The 18,574-nt window shown below is 40.2% G+C and overlaps 1 protein-coding gene across 2 annotated transcripts; it reads left to right on the plus strand.

Annotated features, from left to right (window-relative positions):
* Nucleotides 1-1,785: 1,785 nt before the first annotated feature.
* Nucleotides 1,786-17,349, plus strand: LOC307136839 (uncharacterized protein). Of its 2 annotated transcripts, none has more exons than XM_079834156.1 (3): nt 1,786-1,869; nt 13,084-13,150; nt 16,029-17,349. In XM_079834156.1, exons 1-3 carry the CDS (start codon nt 1,846-1,848, stop codon nt 16,895-16,897), a joined length of 960 nt encoding a protein of 319 aa, XP_079690282.1. In that variant the 5' UTR covers nt 1,786-1,845; the 3' UTR covers nt 16,898-17,349. The 2 variants fall into 2 exon arrangements, with proteins under 2 accessions (XP_079690282.1, XP_079690281.1); XM_079834155.1 differs by having other exon boundaries at nt 1,802-1,869; nt 13,084-13,156; nt 16,029-17,236.
* Nucleotides 17,350-18,574: the final 1,225 nt, after the last annotated feature.

The following is an 18,574-nucleotide window of genomic DNA, read 5'->3' on the forward strand; positions in this document are numbered from 1 at the left end:
AAAGCACATTTAAAGGTTTAGTTCACCCAAAAATGAAAATTACCCCATTTCCTAAACCTTAAGCCATCCTAGGTGTATATGACATTCTTCTTTCAGACGAATCAATTAATCAATCAATCAAACTTTATTTATAAAGCACTTGAAAACAATCAAAGTGGTCCAAAGTGTTTTTGCTGTACAGCAAAAACAAAAATCCATAACTCACAATCAGGGGCGCTGCTAAGGGGGGGAAAGTTGGGACGATTCTAAGGGCCCACACACTTTTGGGGCCCCCAGAGATTGGTTTTATTAGTAGTAACAGTACTAGTAGTAATGTAATAGAAATTATAAATGTATGATCTACCAAACAGTTACAAATATAACAAAATGATGGCTTATTTCTGCATTTCCGGCAAAATCCAGCAAAACGCTCCACTCATGAACCGCTCACGGGTAAAACGACATTTGCTCAAATCCCACTCCGACATGAAATTTTTCGGTACTGTAGGCTACTATATTGTTGTAGCCATTAAGGAAAGGTATCTTGTTTTATATTTATGTTTAAATATTATAATTTTATTTTTGAGAAAAGGACACATCGTAAGATGCGAAATGCCAGGAGACACTGAGTGGGTCAGACATGATTTTGACCGCTTCATCAAGTTTTGTTTAGTAGAAAGCCTTTCTTTAAAGTTAATTTAATTTTGTATACATTTTATCTTAATTTTAATCAATGTTTCATCAGCCAATTGGGGCATTCTGGGTTGAGCGAGCGGAGCTTAATTGGTCAGTATTATTAAATAGCAGACAAAGATTTTGGATAGCTAGGTTGGTGTGGTAGAGGGCCCAACATCATTTTCTTTCATAGGGCCCCAAATTGCTAGCAGCGCCCCTGCTCACAATACATAAAATACAACTAAAACAGATTTAAGACAAACCACGATACCATAGAAACAATAAAATAAAACAAAATGTCAACGTCAGGTGTCTAAGGCCAAGGGTGAGTCAGAGTTATATAAAAAAATCTCCTCGCTCTTCCCAGCTTTATAATGGCAGCCCAACATTCGAAGCCCAAAAAAGTGCATCCATCCATTATAAAAGTAATCCACACGCCTCCGGAGGTTAATAAAGGCCTTCTGAAGCGAATAAATGGGGTTGTGTAAAAAAAAGAAGAAAAATATCCATATTTAACACGTTATAAAGTAAAATATCTAGCTTACGTATGCCATTATAAAGCTTGGAAGAGCCAGGATATTTTTTAATATAACTCTTGATTGTGTTCGTCTGAAAGAAGAACATCATATACACCTAGGATGACTTGAGGGTGAGTAAATCATGGGCAAATTTTCATTTTTGGGTGAACTATCCCTTTAAATAAATGCATTTGGCAGATGCTTTTATATTGCATTCAAGGTGCACGTTTTAGCATTTCATTCATTGCCTTCAAAGTGTTTACTTTAGGTTTTGACTGTTTTAATAATGTGTTTCATTATATTCAATTATATTATGGCGTGACACATACACTTTTTAAAAGTGTATAAAAAAGTTAAAAAACATTTGTTATTATTATGCGTATATATATATATATATATATATATATATATATATATATATATATATATATATATATATATATATATATATATATATATATATATATATATATATATATATATATATATATATATATATATATATATATATATATCTTTGTCCTTATAATTCGGGTGTTTATATATCATTAGTCCATACTCCGGATCAGTGGGTGGCGGTAATGCACCCGAGAGTTGTTTGCCAACCGCCAATAAGAAAAGAAGAAGATCAGCCGCGCGCAAACAGTGCTCATTCAAGCTGAGGACGCGGTGTATGGACGGCGCGAGCGCATTTAATGTAAGTGTCAGTTCAGTTGAATGATAAAGTTTGTGCTCTTTAACTTAACGCTGTTGAACTGATAAGCCTTTTGCTAACATAAGCGTGAGCGGTTGATCTTTAAACACGCGAGTGTTTGTTAGCTACCATGGCAACATCAGCAATGTGCCAATCATCGACAGGCAGACAAACCGATAAAGATAAACACACTCGCTTTATGAAGAGGTGTGTTTAAATATTTGGTTGATACAACGGGGCAAAAGGCACACCTTAAGAACAATGTGCTTTTCATTACTGCCACAGTGTATGATTGCAGAAAGAATATGTTTGTATTGAACATTTATGGAGCAACATAAATCATAAATTCTGAAAATAAATCATTTAAAGTGGTTTATTTTGTTTAAAAATCACTTTCACCCCACAGACACACAGGGCAAAACTCACAAATACTTTAGCTAAATAAGGTTAGCTGAATAGTTAATAACTGTTCAAAACAATCGCTTTAGCAAAGTTTGAACTATTTTCTGTTCATTCTGATAAATAAAAGTTCATTTTTGTTCAATACTGTTTTTAAAATATGTTAATCTAGAAATATATTGTAAAAATAAAGAAACAAAACAATTTTGAAAGCATTGAAGGAGATCCCATAATAATTGAATATAGATTTACAATAGTAACCATAAACTATATTTTATGATATGATTAAATATGGTTTAATTATAAATATGGTAATTATCTCTAAGGTGGACACCCAACTTGCTTAATATGATATTTCCCATCTAAATCCATGTCATGTCAACAAATGGAAAAGTCAGCGGCTGTTTATTATCATGTTAAATATTGTTCCTTTCGCCCCAACAGCAGGGGCGCCGTTACCACAAATAATACCATACTTTTACATATTCTTCCGTTATTGAAAAACTGTTGCTTGAATTACCTTGAACAAAACTGAAAAATCATTAAGAAGACCTTTGTCTCAAAATAAATGCAATAGTTTTATCGATTTTTATTTTGCTTCTTAAATAAAAAAAATGTAATCAAAATTACATCAAATGAGTACAGAATCAACTTTGCGCTGTTTCCCGTGCTTTAAGATCAGATGGGAGGTTTTGGAAAGTGCTGAGGCAAGTTTTTGTGCCATCTGGTGGTTTAGAGGAAAATAAAACCAAAGGAGCCCGTGGAGCCTTTAGCCTTGTTGTACCCTAATTCTTATGAATAATTAACTGAAATTTCAATCAAGACTCGAGCCAGAAAGAGGATAAAGAGGCCATGTCTTACACACTGCAAAAAGAAAAACTTAGCTGGGTTTTTTTTTATTCCATAATGCAACATGACATCATGATTTTGCGGAAACATACACACCACTTTCTAAAGCCAAATGGCGTGTTATCTGTACGCATTATGAGCTATCCACGTGTATACGCCGTGTGGTTCCGTATGTATACGAATGTAAATGGATTTATAAACATACTAAATTATGTTTTTTTGAAAATGTAAAAATGCAGAATGTTTCTTTTGATGGGTAGGTTTAGGGGCAGTGTGTGTGTGTGTGATGGGTAGGTTTAGGGGCAGGGGCAATGTGTATGTGTGTGTGTGTGTGTGTGTGTGTGATGGGTAGGTTTAGGGGTAGGAGCAGTGTAGGGGGATAGAATGAAACGGCGTTGATAAACACGCTAAAAAGCGATTATGCGTCTTGATAGCACGCCAAAATGGCATAGCGAATTGGTGTGTCATACATACGCTATTTCATGAGATCAGTCTGCATAATGGTTAATATTACAGTTTTACATTTTAATCGTCATTAAAACCTAATTCGATTAGAGCAGTAATGTATATTTTAATTCAGACAGAGGGCGCCCTCACGCAGAAAGCAAGGTCGTAACCCTGTCTTGGACATTGTTTTTTTTTTTTTTTTTTTTGGTAAAGTAATTAAATGATTAAAAGGTATTTAAGGGAAGACATAAGTATGATAAAAGAAGTTCTATGTCTAATTATAGCCTATGTAGTTGTGAAGGAATCTATTTAATTTAGTTTATAGTCTTTGTATGAATTCAATTTGGAATGTTTTTTTTTCTCCTTTCATTATTATTATCATTATACATTTTGTTAGTATTATATCTTTTTTATTATTATAGTTTTTTTTTATTTAATTTTTTTTATCCTTATTTAAAAAAGCCTCCCATGGACAGGTGTTGAAAATTAGCATGTGTGCTAAAACACTCAAGCAAATGTATATGGTTCGTCCAATGTAATTATGTCCATGTCAAATAAAGAAAGCCACAAGGTAAGGTTTTTAGATGAAAATATCCAAAAACCACTAGAACAATGTTATATATTTTGTTGGCCGATGTACGTGCATTACCCCAAACATTTCCAGCAATGTTTAAATCCTAAACATTTGTAAATTCACAGTAAATATTTTTGTCTGTTAACCTTTGCTTGAGTCCTTAACACCACTTTTCTAAATTGCGAAAGGTTTTATACTGTAAAGTTTGGCCAGATGTACTAAACAGGGCAAATTAGCACGAGACTGCAGTCCCATAAAAGCACTGTGGGAGGGGAAATTTCTAGGGATGCACCGAATATTCGGCCACCGAAAATGGCCCAAAAGTGCATTTTCGGTTTTCGGCCGAAAGACTTTTATCACTGAAACAATGCGGGCGAAATGTCGTGATGACGCAAACAGAAACCGCGACCTGCACGTGCTTGTCTTGTCTGCGGTGTGGACGTATTTCGTTATATCTGAGAAAGACCCACGGACAGCGATTTACAAAACATGCAAAGCCGAAATTTCAAGAGGGGGTGCATCTGCAAAGACTTTCTCCACGTCGGGTTTAATTTATCACCTGAAATCGAAACATCCCGATCGCTACGCTGAATATGAGAGGAAAGGAAAACACCTCCGAGCACGCCCACTCCGTCTGTGGAGGCAAGGACGTTTCCCAGTGATGGTGTCAAGGCAAAGGGCATTACACAAAAGATTATGCAATTAATTGCCTTAGATGATCAGCCATTCTCTATCGTAGAAGATGTGGGATTTCGTAGGCTGATCGAGCACATTGACCCCCGTTATGTCATGTCGAGCAGACGACATTTCTCAGAGGTGTGTTTACCTGAGCTGTTTAACGTTGTTGCAACTCACGTCCATGAGCATATAGCTGCAGATATTTCAGCTATCAGTTTCACGACAGACATATGGAGCTCAGACGTCAGCATTACCAGTATGCTCAGATGCACTACAATGGATCGCCGCTGATTTCCAGCTGCAAAAGATTCTGCTCCATTCACAAGAGTTTCGAGGGTCACACACAGCAGCAGCCATTTCTGATGCATTCGCCAATATTTTCGACACCTGGCATATCGACCAATCTAAAGTGCATGTCATTGTCAGTGACAATGCAAGAAATATGACAAAAGCGATAGAAGACAGCCAGCTGAAGGGAATACGGTGCATGGCCCACACACTACATCTGGCTGTGAATGAGGGAGTGTTGTCTCAACTAGAGTTGTTCCGATTCCGATACTAGTATCGGAAATATCACCGATACCACAAAAAATTCTGGCATCGGTATCGGCGAGTACTTGAACCCATGTACCGATCCGATACCATTTTCTTAAACAAGACCTATTTATGACCGCGAGCTTTGCCTGACCACTGCGCGGTTCTTCTTCGGTGCTCAGAATGCATTGCAGACACAGGAAGTTGTGCTGTGTTGCCACAAAGAACCACTGTTTAGAGCAGCGAAGAAGAAATGAAAACATGTTAGCAGTAGGCTATGTCCGCTGTTTACTGGCTGTTTAGCAGTATTTCGTCTCTGTGTGGATGGCGGGCGCCCGCGAGCGCGCGTGACACTCGCCCGCTTATAATCTCTGCCGTGTGTCACTATCAAGCGGCAAACTCCACCAGTTTCTCTACGTCCATATTCACAGTCTATGGTCACTATATGAGGACACAAACGCATAAACTGTCACTTTATGAGAATTTACTGTTTCATTTGGGAAAACTGTCATATAAGGAACACAGACACTGAAATATTTTCACGGCAACCCGTCAAAATAAAAGTTTGGTTTAAAACATTTTAAATTGACAGAATAATATATTAGGCTACTGCTGCTGTACAGTAGATTTAGCTACGTCTCTATGTAATAATAATACGTCTCTACTACTACTACTAATAATGCCTAGATGGTTGCTTATTTTCACTTGTTTTACATTTACATTTATGCATTTAGCAGACGCTTTTATCCAAAGCGACTTACAACTTGGGGGAACAATAAGCGATTGGTCGTGAAGAGTCGAGTGAGCGCAACAAGTGCCTGAAATACTTGGTCCGTGTACATTTCTCAGTGTAGCACAGGTTAGAGTAGGGAGGGAAAGAGGAGGAAAAGAGGAAAGGATTTTTTTTTTTTTTTTTTTTTTTTTTTTTAGGAGGTTAAGTGCTCACGGAAGAGATGAGTTTTTAGTTGACTTTTGAATGTTGTCAATGAATCCGCATTTCGGATGGCGGTGGGCAGATCGTTCCACCAGCTGGGAACGTTGAATGAAAATGTTCTGGAGAGGGATTTTTTGCCTCTCTGTGATGGTACCACAAGCCTTCGCTCCTTAGCTGAACGAAGGCTTCTGGTGGGGGTGTGGCGACGTAGAATCGAGTCAAAGTATGCAGGAGCTGAGCGTGTGGTGGCTCTGTAGGCAAGCGTCAGCGACTTAAACTTGATGCGAGCAGCGAGTGGTAGCCAGTGCAGAGAGATGAAGAGTGGTGTGACGTGGGTCCTTTTGGGCTCGTTGAAGACCAGACGTGCCGCTGCATTCTGGATCATTCGAAGTGTTTGGATCGCACAAGAGGGGAGTCCAGCCAGAAGCGCATTGCAGTAGTCAAGTCTAGAAATAACCAGGGCCTGGACAAGAAGCTGTGTTGCGTGTTCTGTTAGGAACGGTCTGATCTTCCTGATGTTGTAGAGCGCAAACCTGCAAGAGCGAGCTGTCTTAGCAATGTGATCTCTGAAGGACAACTGGTCATCAAATGTAACTCCAAGATTTCTGACTGATTTTGAAGGGGAGATCAGGGATGCACCTAGCTGGATGGTGAAGTCATGTTGCATAGTGGGACTGGCGGGAAAGATGAGGAACTCGGTCTTTGCCAGGTTGAGCTGTTGGTGATTTTTACTCATCCATGCAGAGATGTCAGCCAGACAGCCGGAGATTCGTGCAGCTACTGTGGGGTCGTCTGGTTGGAATGAAAGGTAGAGCTGAGTGTCATCAGCATAGCAGTGATATGAGAAGCCATGTGCCTGTATGATGGGACCTAATGAAGTAGTGTAAATGGAGAAAAGGAGAGGTCCAAGCACTGAGCCCTGAGGAACCCCCGTGGTCAGTTGATGCGCTCGGGATTCCTCTCCTCTCCAGGCAACCTTGAAGGACCTACCTGTGAGATAAGATTCAAACCAATGGAGCGGAGTCCCTGTGATGCCCAGTGATGAGAGGGTGGACAGAAGGATTTGATGATTTACCGTGTCAAAGGCAGCAGATAGATCAAGGAGGACAAGGACTGATGATTTGGACTCAGCTTTAGCTATCCGCAGGGCTTCGGTGACCGACAGTAATGCGGTCTCTGTGGAGTGGCCCCTTTTGAAACCGGATTGGTTCGAGTCCAGCTGGTTATTCTGTGAGAGGAAGGATGAAACCTGGTTGAAAACAACTCGTTCAAGAGTTTTTGCTATGAATGGCAGGAGAGAGACAGGTCTGTAGTTATCTATGAGTGATGCGTTTAAAGTGGGTTTCTTAAGCAGTGGAGTTACCCGAGCCTGCTTGAAAGTGGTAGGGAAAGTGCCAGTGCAGAGCGATGTGTTGATGATGTGTGTGAGTGCAGGAAGGAGAGTAGGAGAGATGGCTTGAAGGAGGTGTGAGGGAATGGGATCGAGAGGACAGGTGGTAGGATGGCTGGAGAGGAGAAGTTTAGATACTTCGGCCTCAGTGAGTGTGGAAAATGAGGAGAGAGTATGTTCGGTCGTGGAAGTGGCTGATCTAAAATCCACAGTGTGTGGGGGTGAGAACTGATTGCTGATAGTTGTTGTTTTGTTTGTGAAGAATTGTGCAAAGTCGTCTGGAGATAGGGAGGTGGTGGGAGGTGGTGGAGGAGGACAGAGTAGAGAGTTGAAGGTTCTGAATAATGTGCGTGAGTTTGTGGTGCTGCTGATTTTGTTTTGGAAATAAGAATATTTAGCTGCGTGAACTTCATTCGAGAAGGATGAGAGCAAAGACTGATACTTAGCTAGATCTGATGGGTGATTTGATTTATGCCATTTCCTCTCTGCTGCCCTGAGTGTTGTCCGATGTTCACGAATAACATCAGATAACCAAGGGTTAGAGGGAGTAGCTCGTGCTGGCCTAAAAGAAAGAGGGCAGATATTGTCTAGACATGAAGTTAAGGTGGAGCATAGAGTGTCAGTTGCAGTGTTAACATCCATAGAAGAGAGTTGTGTGGATGAGGGAAGGGAGGAAGAGACAGCAGAGGAAAGATGAGAAGGAGAGAGTGAGCGCAGGTTTCGTCTGAAAGTAACTGGTGGAGGAGCTGGTGGTGTGTGAGTAGTAAGTTGGAGATTAAATGTGATGAAAAAGTGATCTGAGATGTGTAGAGGTTTGACCAAGATATTGTCTGTAGAGCAGTTGCGTGTGTAAATGAGGTCCAGCTGGTTACCAGATTTGTGGGTATGTGACGTGATGAGGCGTTTGAGGTCAAATGAAGCTAGGAGGGAGTGGAAATCTGAAGCATAAGATTTGTCCAGGTGAATGTTGAAGTCGCCGAGTACTATGAGTGGGCAGCCATCCTCTGGAAATGAGGACAGCAGAACATCCAGCTCATCAACAAAGGTGGTCAGTGGACCTGGGGGGCGGTAAATGACTACAATATGTATTTTAGTGGGAGTTGAAAGCGTTATAGCATGATATTCAAATGTGTTGTTTTTGCAAAGAGCTGTGTGAGATGAGTATTTCCAATTGTTAGAAATGAGAAGACCCGTGCCCCCACCCCTCCCAGTCTGGCGAGGGGTGTGGGAGAAAGAGAAGTTATTAGAGAGAGCAGCAGGTGTTGCTGAGTCTTCTGGACGGATCCAGGTCTCAGTCAAGGCCAGGATTTTGAGGGTGGATTGAGTGGCAAAGGCAGGAATGAAGTCAGCTTTATTGACAGCTGACTGACAATTCCATAGCCCCACAGAAAAAGAAAGAGACGGAGAGGCATTAGAGGAGGAGGGAACAGGAAGTAGATTAGCAGTGTTACGGTGACGTCTACGTGTAATAGTGGGTCGTGGTTGCGAGATAACGGGGATGGAGTGGACGCACATGGTTAGAAAGGGGAAGGAAAGAAAGATGAAGGGAGAATAAGGAGATAACTCGGTGCCTTATCGGAGTCCCTGCCTCGGAGGAGTCGCGCAGAGGAAGAGTCGAATACAGATGTCTTTACCCGCGTCGGTCTTCACACGCGGAGGCTGAAACGCGAGCTGAACGCTTCCGCTGACGCTTCCGCGCCAGCTATGGAACGTTCGTTAAATAGAACCTAATCGTTGCTGAGTGAGATCAGCTGCATCTTTTGTTGTAAAGAGATTATTTTCTGATTAATATTTTTATATTCCTACATTTATTTGTTGCACTGTTTTTTATACAGTTATATTGTACAACTAAAGTACCTTTTTCAGTTTGCAGTGTTAGACTTGTGGCTGCATTTGAAGTTCTTTTTCCCTTAAGAAAAATAAATAATATTACTGTCAAATGCATGTCAGATAATAAAAATTCTGTAATGAATACAGTAGTTCACTGTATGTATTTGTTCATGTTTTATTATGGGATAAGTCTGAAACACACCATAAAATAATTCTAGCAATTCATACAGGGCTAGTAGTGTATATACAACTGTATATACAGATTAGGGGTGCACCGATCCGATATTAGGATCGGATATCGGCCGCGATACTGACAAAATAGCTGGATCGGGGATCGGAAAAATGAACAGATCCACAAGCCGATCCAGGTGTTTTTTTTCCGTCGCAGCAGAACCTACGTCATTCGTCAGCTTCACGTGTGTGTCGCATGCTAGAAGCAACATGGAGCGAGCCAGAGAGTCGGTGTGGAGGAGATATTTCACGCTTGCCACGCCAACTAGTTCGTCGGCTGTTTGCAATGTCTGCAAAGTAACTTAAATGTTTCGAGGGGAGGTGGTATTACTGCAAAGTCAGGGTCTTTCCTGCATTGAACATTTTTTGATGGCCGCCAAAGCCTAATTTGACGAGTTATTGTATGTGGAACAGATGCTGCACTTGTGCCTGAGTGACAGAGAGACCGACCAGAGAGCTCCTCCCCCGCGCGCGCTCTCTGGGTCTTCAAAATAATCAGCGTTAGCTCTCTCATATTTCACATATTAATCCAATTCCAAATCTAAAGGTCGGAAGACCGAAACCATGTTGCACGTGACACATTCGGACAATTGTGTCTTTGAATTACCGCTGGGTGTGCATTGCGCTCAAAAAATGTTGACTCTTCTCTGACCAGCTGACATAAAGCATACTTTCAATAAACGGGAGACAAATTATATCCAGTTATGAAGTGTTTTCTGTGTGTTGACATCTTTCGCGATGTTCTAACAGACGGGATTCGCACACAACGCGTCTGCTAATGTCCGATTCGCGACCTAATGACTCCTTTGAACCGAGTCATTTTAAAGACTGGTTAGATTAGAACAACTGATCTGTCCAACACTGAACTCATGAATCAGTTTATTAATTTACTCAGAACGCATCTGAAATGAGAACACAAGTGTGCTTACCCAATTAAGCAAGAGTGGGTAGTAAGAATTATTTTTAATTATCAACAGTATTTCAGCTTATTTCTGTTGACAATGTGTAGTAAAATAAATAGGCCTAGCCTACAATCATTTAGACAGGAGTGAGGTGAAACCAGAACAAAGTTGTTATTAGCTAGCTGATCATTTTTATTAAATTGCATATGGCAGAAAATTAAGACTATTTGTTAATTTGTAATGCTACTTTTGAATATTGATATGATTATATACCAAAACAATTATCTGTAGTGTAAAAAATGTTTGGTAACTGTCAGATTACTATTGTATGTTTGACCAATACACTGTTTTTTGTTTCCACTGCTACATTTTATTTATTTAAAGAAGTTTGATTACATTCTATTTTAGATTTGAATGCACAATTGTTTTTTAAATAAATAAGAATTCAACACTTTACATACATCTGTTATTTTGTCTTAGTTATTTTTAGTTAGTAAAGTCTGGTGCCTTAGTCTCTTCAAGGAAGGTATAAGGTGGAAGATATACAGTTTATTATTAATTCAACAATAGTATCGGATCGGTATCGGGTATCGACAGATACACAAAGCCCAGGCATCGGTATCGGTATCGGGACTGAAAAAGTCGGATCGGTGCACCCCTAATACAGATACACACCCAGGTATCGGATCAGTACTCTGTATCGGCCGATACCCTGAGCCCAGGTATCGGGAAGGGAAAAAGGGTATCGGAACAACTCTAGTCTCAACGCAGCGTAAATGATGTACTGGCTATAGGCAGAAGAATTGTTGGCCACTTTAAGCATTCTCAGCTGGCCTATTCCCGCTTGCAGTCAATGCAAGATCAGTTTGGAACACCAATAAAACGGTTCCAGCAAGACGTGAGGACGCGATGGAACAGCACTTTTTACATGTTGCAAAGCCTCTTTGCGCAAAAGCGAGTCTTGGCTGCATATAGCGCAGACCACGAGCTCCCCGCGACATTCACTTCACACCAGTGGGTCTTAATAGAGAACATTCTCTCTCTTCTTTCCCCATTTGAGCAGATGACTAAAGAGATCCGCTCCTCTGATGCATCTGTAGCGGACGTTATACCTTTAATCGCAGCACTAAAGCGTCTCCAAAGCAAAGTGGTTGAGACGGACCACGGAGTGAAAACAATGAAAAGTACACTCTTAGAGTCCGTCAGCACACGTTTCACTGAGATCTATTCGGATCCTCTGCACTTCATTGCGACTGTACACATGGCTTTACGCTCCTACATCGGCATCAAAACACTGCGATTTCAAAGCATTGTTCGCCGTAATTTGTATAGGCGGAGATTACAAACGAGCAGCAGCTGTTAGCACTGTCCATGGAGCGGACCTGTTTACATTTCACTGCCAGTTGTATATTGTGTATATAACTGTGTATGTGACAAATAAAACTCTTGAATCTTGAATCTTGAAGCTCCATTAGCTGCTATTTCAACAATGGCGGATCTCAAGTTTGTGTTGGTCTTGTTGACCCCGCCCCCAGCGCCTGACGTAATCGGTTCTTACTTCTGCCCCTGTTCTAGCCCAGCAATGTTTTGGTGCTACTTAAGAACCACTTTTCCTGGCTCGGAGCTGGGGCTTTGGGTGTGGAAACACAAAGAACCGATTTGAAACTAGGCTCTAGCTCCGATCTAGCTCTAGCACTGCCTTGGTGATGCATAGGTAAAATAATAGCAAATACTGCTCGGTTTCTCGCAGAAACTGATCGTTTCGCTAGATAAGACCCTTATTCATCGTCTGGTATCGTTTAAAGGGGCTATATGCAACTTTTTCCCCAAAATAAACTTAACAATAGCCTTTTTATTTTACCATTTATGACTCAAACATCTCCTGATGAGCATACTGACACCTTGTCCGCTCACAGTGGGTGCACCTATAAGCCTGTATCCTATTTTTCCTATTTTCTGGCGGGTAGGTTTTTCCCGCGCTGTCTGCGGATGTGACGTCACCACCGCTGCGAGAGCGAGCAGAAAATAAGAGCAGTTCTATTTTTTGGCCACAGGTGTCAGTCGCGAGTTTAAATTTCAGAAAAACGCATATAGCCCCTTTAAAGCCCGTTTGAAGCTGCACTAAAACTGTCATTTGGACCTTGAACTGTTTGGAGCCCACTGAAGTCCATTATATGGAGAGAAATCCTGGAATGTTTTCATCAAAAACCTTAATTTCTTTTCGACTGCAGAAAGAAAGACATGGTCACCTTGGATGACATGGGGGGGGGTGAGTAAATTATCAGCAAAAGTTTATTTAAAAGTGAACTAATCCTTTAAGGTTAGGAATAAGCTGGTGTGTTCCAAAACAATGACAAAATTCGCATTTAGGAGATATAAGCATTCAAAACTTACAATCTCTCACTTCCGTTAAAATGGATCACAGATTTCAGTAAATGCATTCCCACAGGAGAAGAAGAAACAAGCAGGAGGAATTACTCCAGGAGAAACTGCTGAGGAGACAGAGGAACAAACAGGTGAAGGTGTTTTCCCTCATTCTCTTTAATACAAAATCTAAAACTAGATGTTAGACTCATTGGTAAATAGGGCTGGGTATCGAGCTCGATACCTTTTAGGTACCCCAAATTGCATTTTAAAAATTTAAAATTAAAAAAAATTTTTTTAACCAGCCCTATTTATTTGTATAGCGTTTTCTCAATACATGTCATTTCAAAGAATCTTTACAGAAAATGCTTGTGTCTACATTATCATTTACAGTGATCTGTTATCAGAGGTGACTAAGTAATGCATTTCAGAAATGTACATATACAAATCACGCAGTTAGCTAACATGTTAATTTAAACGATGTATCCACGTTTTTCCTGAGTAAACGATGAGCGCCGCCATGAGGAATCCCAGCTTCCGTTTAGATGCTCTCATGTTCCGGTCTCCATAGGAACACAATGTCAAAATGGGGTAAAAAGAGCTTTTTGACAAACTTTTTGCATACATAACCGCAATAAACTGAAGAAATTCTTAGAAAGTAAGTGTTTTTATCACCAGCGGATCCGGAGAGAATGCCGTATGCCTTGCATTTTATGCTAGACTGGCAAGAGAAAATGAGCATGGCTTGCAGCACTTCAGTTAAAATACTCCCAAAAGAAGGTATATACAGGTGCTGGTCATATAATTAGAATATCATCAAAAAGTTGATTTATTTCACTAATTCCATTCAAAAAGTGAAACTTGTATATTATATTCATTCATTACACACAGACTGATATATTTTAAATGTATATTTATTTTAATTTTGATGATTATAACTGACAACTAAGGAAAATCCCAAATTCAGTATCTCATAAAATTAGAATATTACTTAAGACCAATACAAAGAAAGGATTTTTTAGAAATCTTGGCCAACTGAAAAGTATGAACATGAAAAGTATGAGCATGTACAGCACTCAATACTTAATTGGGGATCCTTTTGCCTAAATTACTGCAGCAATGCGGCGTGGCATGGAGTCGATCAGTCTGTGGCACTGCTCAGGTGTTATGAGAGCCCAGGTTGCTCTGATAGTGGCCTTCAACTCTTCTGCATTGTTGGGTCTGGCATCTCGCATCTTCCTCTTCACAATACCCCATAGATTTTCTATGGAGTTAAGGCCAGGTGAGTTTGCTGGCCGATTAAGAACAGTGATACCATGGTCCTTAAACCAGGTACTGGTTGCTTTGGCACTGTGTGCAGGTGCCAAGTCCTATTGGAAAATGAAATCTGCATCTCCATAAAGTTGGTCAGCAGCAGGAAGCATGAAGTGCTCTAAAACTTCCTGGTATATGGCTGAGTTGACCTTGGACCTCAGAAAACACAGTGGACCAACACCAGCAGATGAAATGGCACCCCAAACCATCACTGACTGTGGAAACTTCACACTGGACCTCAAGCAGCGTGGATTGTGTGCCTCTACTCTCTTCCTCCAGACTCTGGGACCCTGATTTCCAAAGGAAATGCAAAATTTACTTTCATCAGAGAACATAACTATGGACCACTTTTTTTTCCTTTTTGTCTTTAGCCCAGGCGAGACGCTTTTGTTGTTCAAGAGTGGCTTGACACAAGGAATGCGACAGCTGAAACCCATGTCTTGCATACGGCTGTGTGTAGTGGTTCTTGAAGCACTGACTCCAGCTGCAGTCCACTCTTTGTGAATCTCCCCCACATTTTTGAAAGGGTTTTGTTTCACAATCCTCTCCAGGGTGCGGTTATCCCTATTGCTTGTACACTTTTTTTCTACCACATCTTTTCCTTCCCTTCGCCTCTCTATTAATGTGCTTGGACACAGAGCTCTGTGAACAGCCAGCCTCTTTTGCAATGACCTTTTGTGTCTTGCCCTCCTTGTGCAAGGTGTCAATTGTCGTCTTTTGGACAACTGTCAAGTCAGCAGTCTTCCCCATGATTGTGTAGCCTACAGAACTAGACTGAGAGACCCTTAAAGGCCTTTGCAGGTGTTTTGAGTTAATTCGCTGATTAGAGTGTGGCACCAGGTGTCTTCAATATTGAACCTTTTCACAATATTCAAATTTTATGAGATACTGAATTTGGGATTTTCCTTAGCTGTCAGTTATAATCATCAAAATTAAAATAAATAAACTTTTGAAATATATCAGTCTGTGTGTAATGAATGAATATAATATACAAGTTTCACTTTTTTAATGGAATGAGTGAAATAAATTAACTTTTTGATGATATTCTAATTATATGACGAGCACCTGTATATGTGCTCTAATCATTTTGAGGACTAAATCCCACAAACTTCATCCCGATCAGCATCCTGCATGTAGGATATGAGAGCCCGTGTTTTCAGTGCATTCAGCAGCTAACTTCGGACAGCTTTGTGTCTTCTATGCACTTATTAAACTTTGGCGGGTGAGGCACTAACAAAACACTAATTGCTACACTGTAAAGTGGTGGCACTCTGGAGCCATGTGCCTTTTAAACCATTTTCATAGGTTTAACATCACATTATCAGCTTGGGAAATGCACTAATTTGACTAGAAACACCGGAGACCGGAAATGTAAAGCATCATTCCTACAGTCGGGCGAGACTTTCGCATTCAGAAAAAGGTGGATTAATTTAAGGCAGAAATGGTGAGTTCATTGAAGTACAGAAGACATGTTGTTAAATGATGAGGATGTATAGAAAAGTCTCTAAGTCAGTAAAAAGTCAACAAACTGAAAAAACAAAACCAACGTTTTTTTGAGGTGATGTAAACTAGTTAAAATTTGTATTGAAAAAAGTATCGCTCAGGAACCGGTATCACAATTTTTTGAAGGATACCCAGCCCTAGTAGTAAAGTATTGTTTTGTTAAATACAAGCTCACTTATATTTCTGTTTGTTCTCATGTGGCTTTGATTTTAGACTCGATGGAAGTGAATGAAGACAAGTGCCACCGGTTTCAAAAACCTGGAAATGCTGCCGTTTCACAGAAGTTCACACAAAAACAAGCTAAAAAAACTGCACCCAAAGGACCTCTGACCCGCCTTAAGTGTGGAAAGAATTTCATGCGTAAAAATAATTTAAATGCGCACATGAGAATTCACACTGGAGAGAAACTGTTCTCATGCACTCGGTGTGAAAAGAGTTTTACTCTGAAAGCACACTTAAATTCTCACATGAGATCTCACACTCAAGAACTTTTGACCTGCTCTGAGTGCGGAAAGAGTTTCATGTATAAAAAATCCTTAAATCGGCACATGAAATCTCACACTGGAGAGAAACCGTTCACATGCACTCAGTGTGGAAAGAGCTTTGCATCCAAAGGCTGTCTCAATAGTCATTTGCACATTCACTCTGAGGTGAAGCCATTTCGCTGTGATCATTGTGATAAAACTTTTGCTGTGGCATCATACTTAAGATCACACCTTAATGTTCATTCTGATGAGAAGCCCCACATGTGTTCTGTTTGTGGAAAGAGTTTTTTACGACTGCCATCTTTAAAAGCGCACAAGCGTATTCATACTGGTGAGAGACCTCATATGTGCTCTCACTGTGGGAAGGCCTTCTCTGGGTCCAGTGACTTGATAAAACACGAGAGAATTCACACCGGAGAGAAACCGTACAAGTGCTCTCACTGTGACAAGAGTTTCGCTCAGGTAGGATCCTTGAAATATCATGAGAAATTTCATACTGGAGGGAAGTCTAAACAAAATATTCATAAGAAAAAGCATCGCCAGAAGTTGTCTAATGCGCAGAATTCATGTTCAGATCCATCACTTTCAAGCGAATAATTTGATATTCTTCTGATAAATCAAAAGATGGTATTTCTTGATGCGTAGCGACACCATCTGAGAGAGAAATTTGTTCAAATGACACAAGGATTGGTGAAGATTGTTTAACTTTTAAAATTGTGGGAGGTCAAAATGTCTTTTGTTGATGTTGGGGAGTAAATCTAGTAAAACTGATTGAATGACGAGAATCAGTCCTTCACATCTCCATCATATGATGAACAAATTCAGTTTAGTCTGACTGTTAAGAGCTGATGCATTATTATTAATGTCATTATATACACTTACATCTTGTAAGATTTATATACACTTTACATCTTGTAACAATTTGTTACATAAACCAAAAAAAAAGAAAAAAACTTACTTAGTGAATGTGTTATTTACCAGGCGAAGGGTTTTGATTGTAGCTGCATAGTAATGGATTAACCCTGCATTAATAAATCACTGTTTTCAACAAATAAGTGCAAGTTTGTTTTTTTCAGTCTTCTGCTTTCACAAATATACACACAACACTACTCTCTTATGGTGCGTTCACACCGGACGCGATTCGCGCGAGTGATTTACATGTTAAGTCAATGCAGAGACGCGAAATGGCATTCTGCGGCGCAATGGCGGTGCGAAGGACGCGAATTGAGCGTTTTGAACGCGCGATTCGTGCAAGTTGAAAAATCTGAACTTTGGCGGATATTTTGCGCCGCGTTAACCAATGTAGCGACTATGAGTCAGATAAAATAATAACTCAACGGGGAACTGAATTAAAATGAAAGACTCGAATGACACTATGTAGTATAAATAATTCAGAATTAATGTTTACACCTTAACTTATTCGTCCGCCGATATGTAAGGACTTAAAGGGGGCTCTGTTAAAGGGAAACATGTATATTTAGCTCAAATGAATGAATTTAATGAATTCATAGGGAATTTTGAGAGTCTATTTTACAGCCGAGCAAATGACTCTTCTAGCGTTCATTTGAACGGGCCGTAAATATCAACTCTGCAGCGGATATTAATATCCGAACAATAGTGAAACACTATTTAACAGCCAGGTAACTTAGATCGGCAGTTCAAGACATTAAATTGATAAGCACATAACACAAGAACAGTTATCTTTGAATACAAACGGAACTTTATTGATTAATCTAACACATCAAACTAATATCTAACATAAACACACACACTCGCACATTCACACGTTGCAGAAAGGAAGAAGGTGAGGAAAGAATCAGTTCTAAGAGAGAGAAATTATGAAATCCTAAGCAATCTATGCATTTATGAAACATGACCTGAAGAAACCATTGATCAGTAATTTAACCTCCTATCGTTTCTTAGGCAGGGTTATTACATTTGATCTAATGCACCAGTTCAGCTTGGAATCAAAAAGGCGTTACTTGCGTTTGGGTTTCGCGTGTCGTCTGACAAAGGGGGATTCCCTTCTCCTGGCTGTACAGGGATTTTCCCGGATCTTTGATTCGCTGAAGGTCTGGTCGACGTCTGGGGAGGCCGAACACGTGGGGTGTTGGCGGCTGGATGAAAGTCTTGTGGGCGTTGTTTGAAGTTGGAGCGCGCTGTTAGAAACTCGTTGTTGAGAGACTTTTACGGCGAAACTTAACAGACCCGAGACTTAGCGGAAATAAAATAAACTTTAAGTAAAAGAAAGGAAAGTGAGAGAAAAGCAGATGG

Source organism: Gobio gobio, assembly GCF_949357685.1.
Source record: "Gobio gobio genome assembly, chromosome: 14".
NCBI classification, from domain to species: domain Eukaryota; kingdom Metazoa; phylum Chordata; class Actinopteri; order Cypriniformes; family Gobionidae; genus Gobio; species Gobio gobio.

What these genes read in the sequence shown, in the direction of transcription:
- LOC307136839 (XM_079834155.1), top strand. Translation starts at nt 1,846, where the DNA reads ATGGACGGCGCGAGCGCATTTAAT. An exon ending in ACGGCGCGAGCGCATTTAAT is followed by an intron (nt 1,870 to 13,083) that starts GTAAGTGTCAGT and finishes GCATTCCCACAG; the next exon opens with GAGAAGAAGAAACAAGCAGG. An exon ending in AGAGGAACAAACAGGTGAAG is followed by an intron (nt 13,157 to 16,028) that starts GTGTTTTCCCTC and finishes CTTTGATTTTAG; the next exon opens with ACTCGATGGAAGTGAATGAA.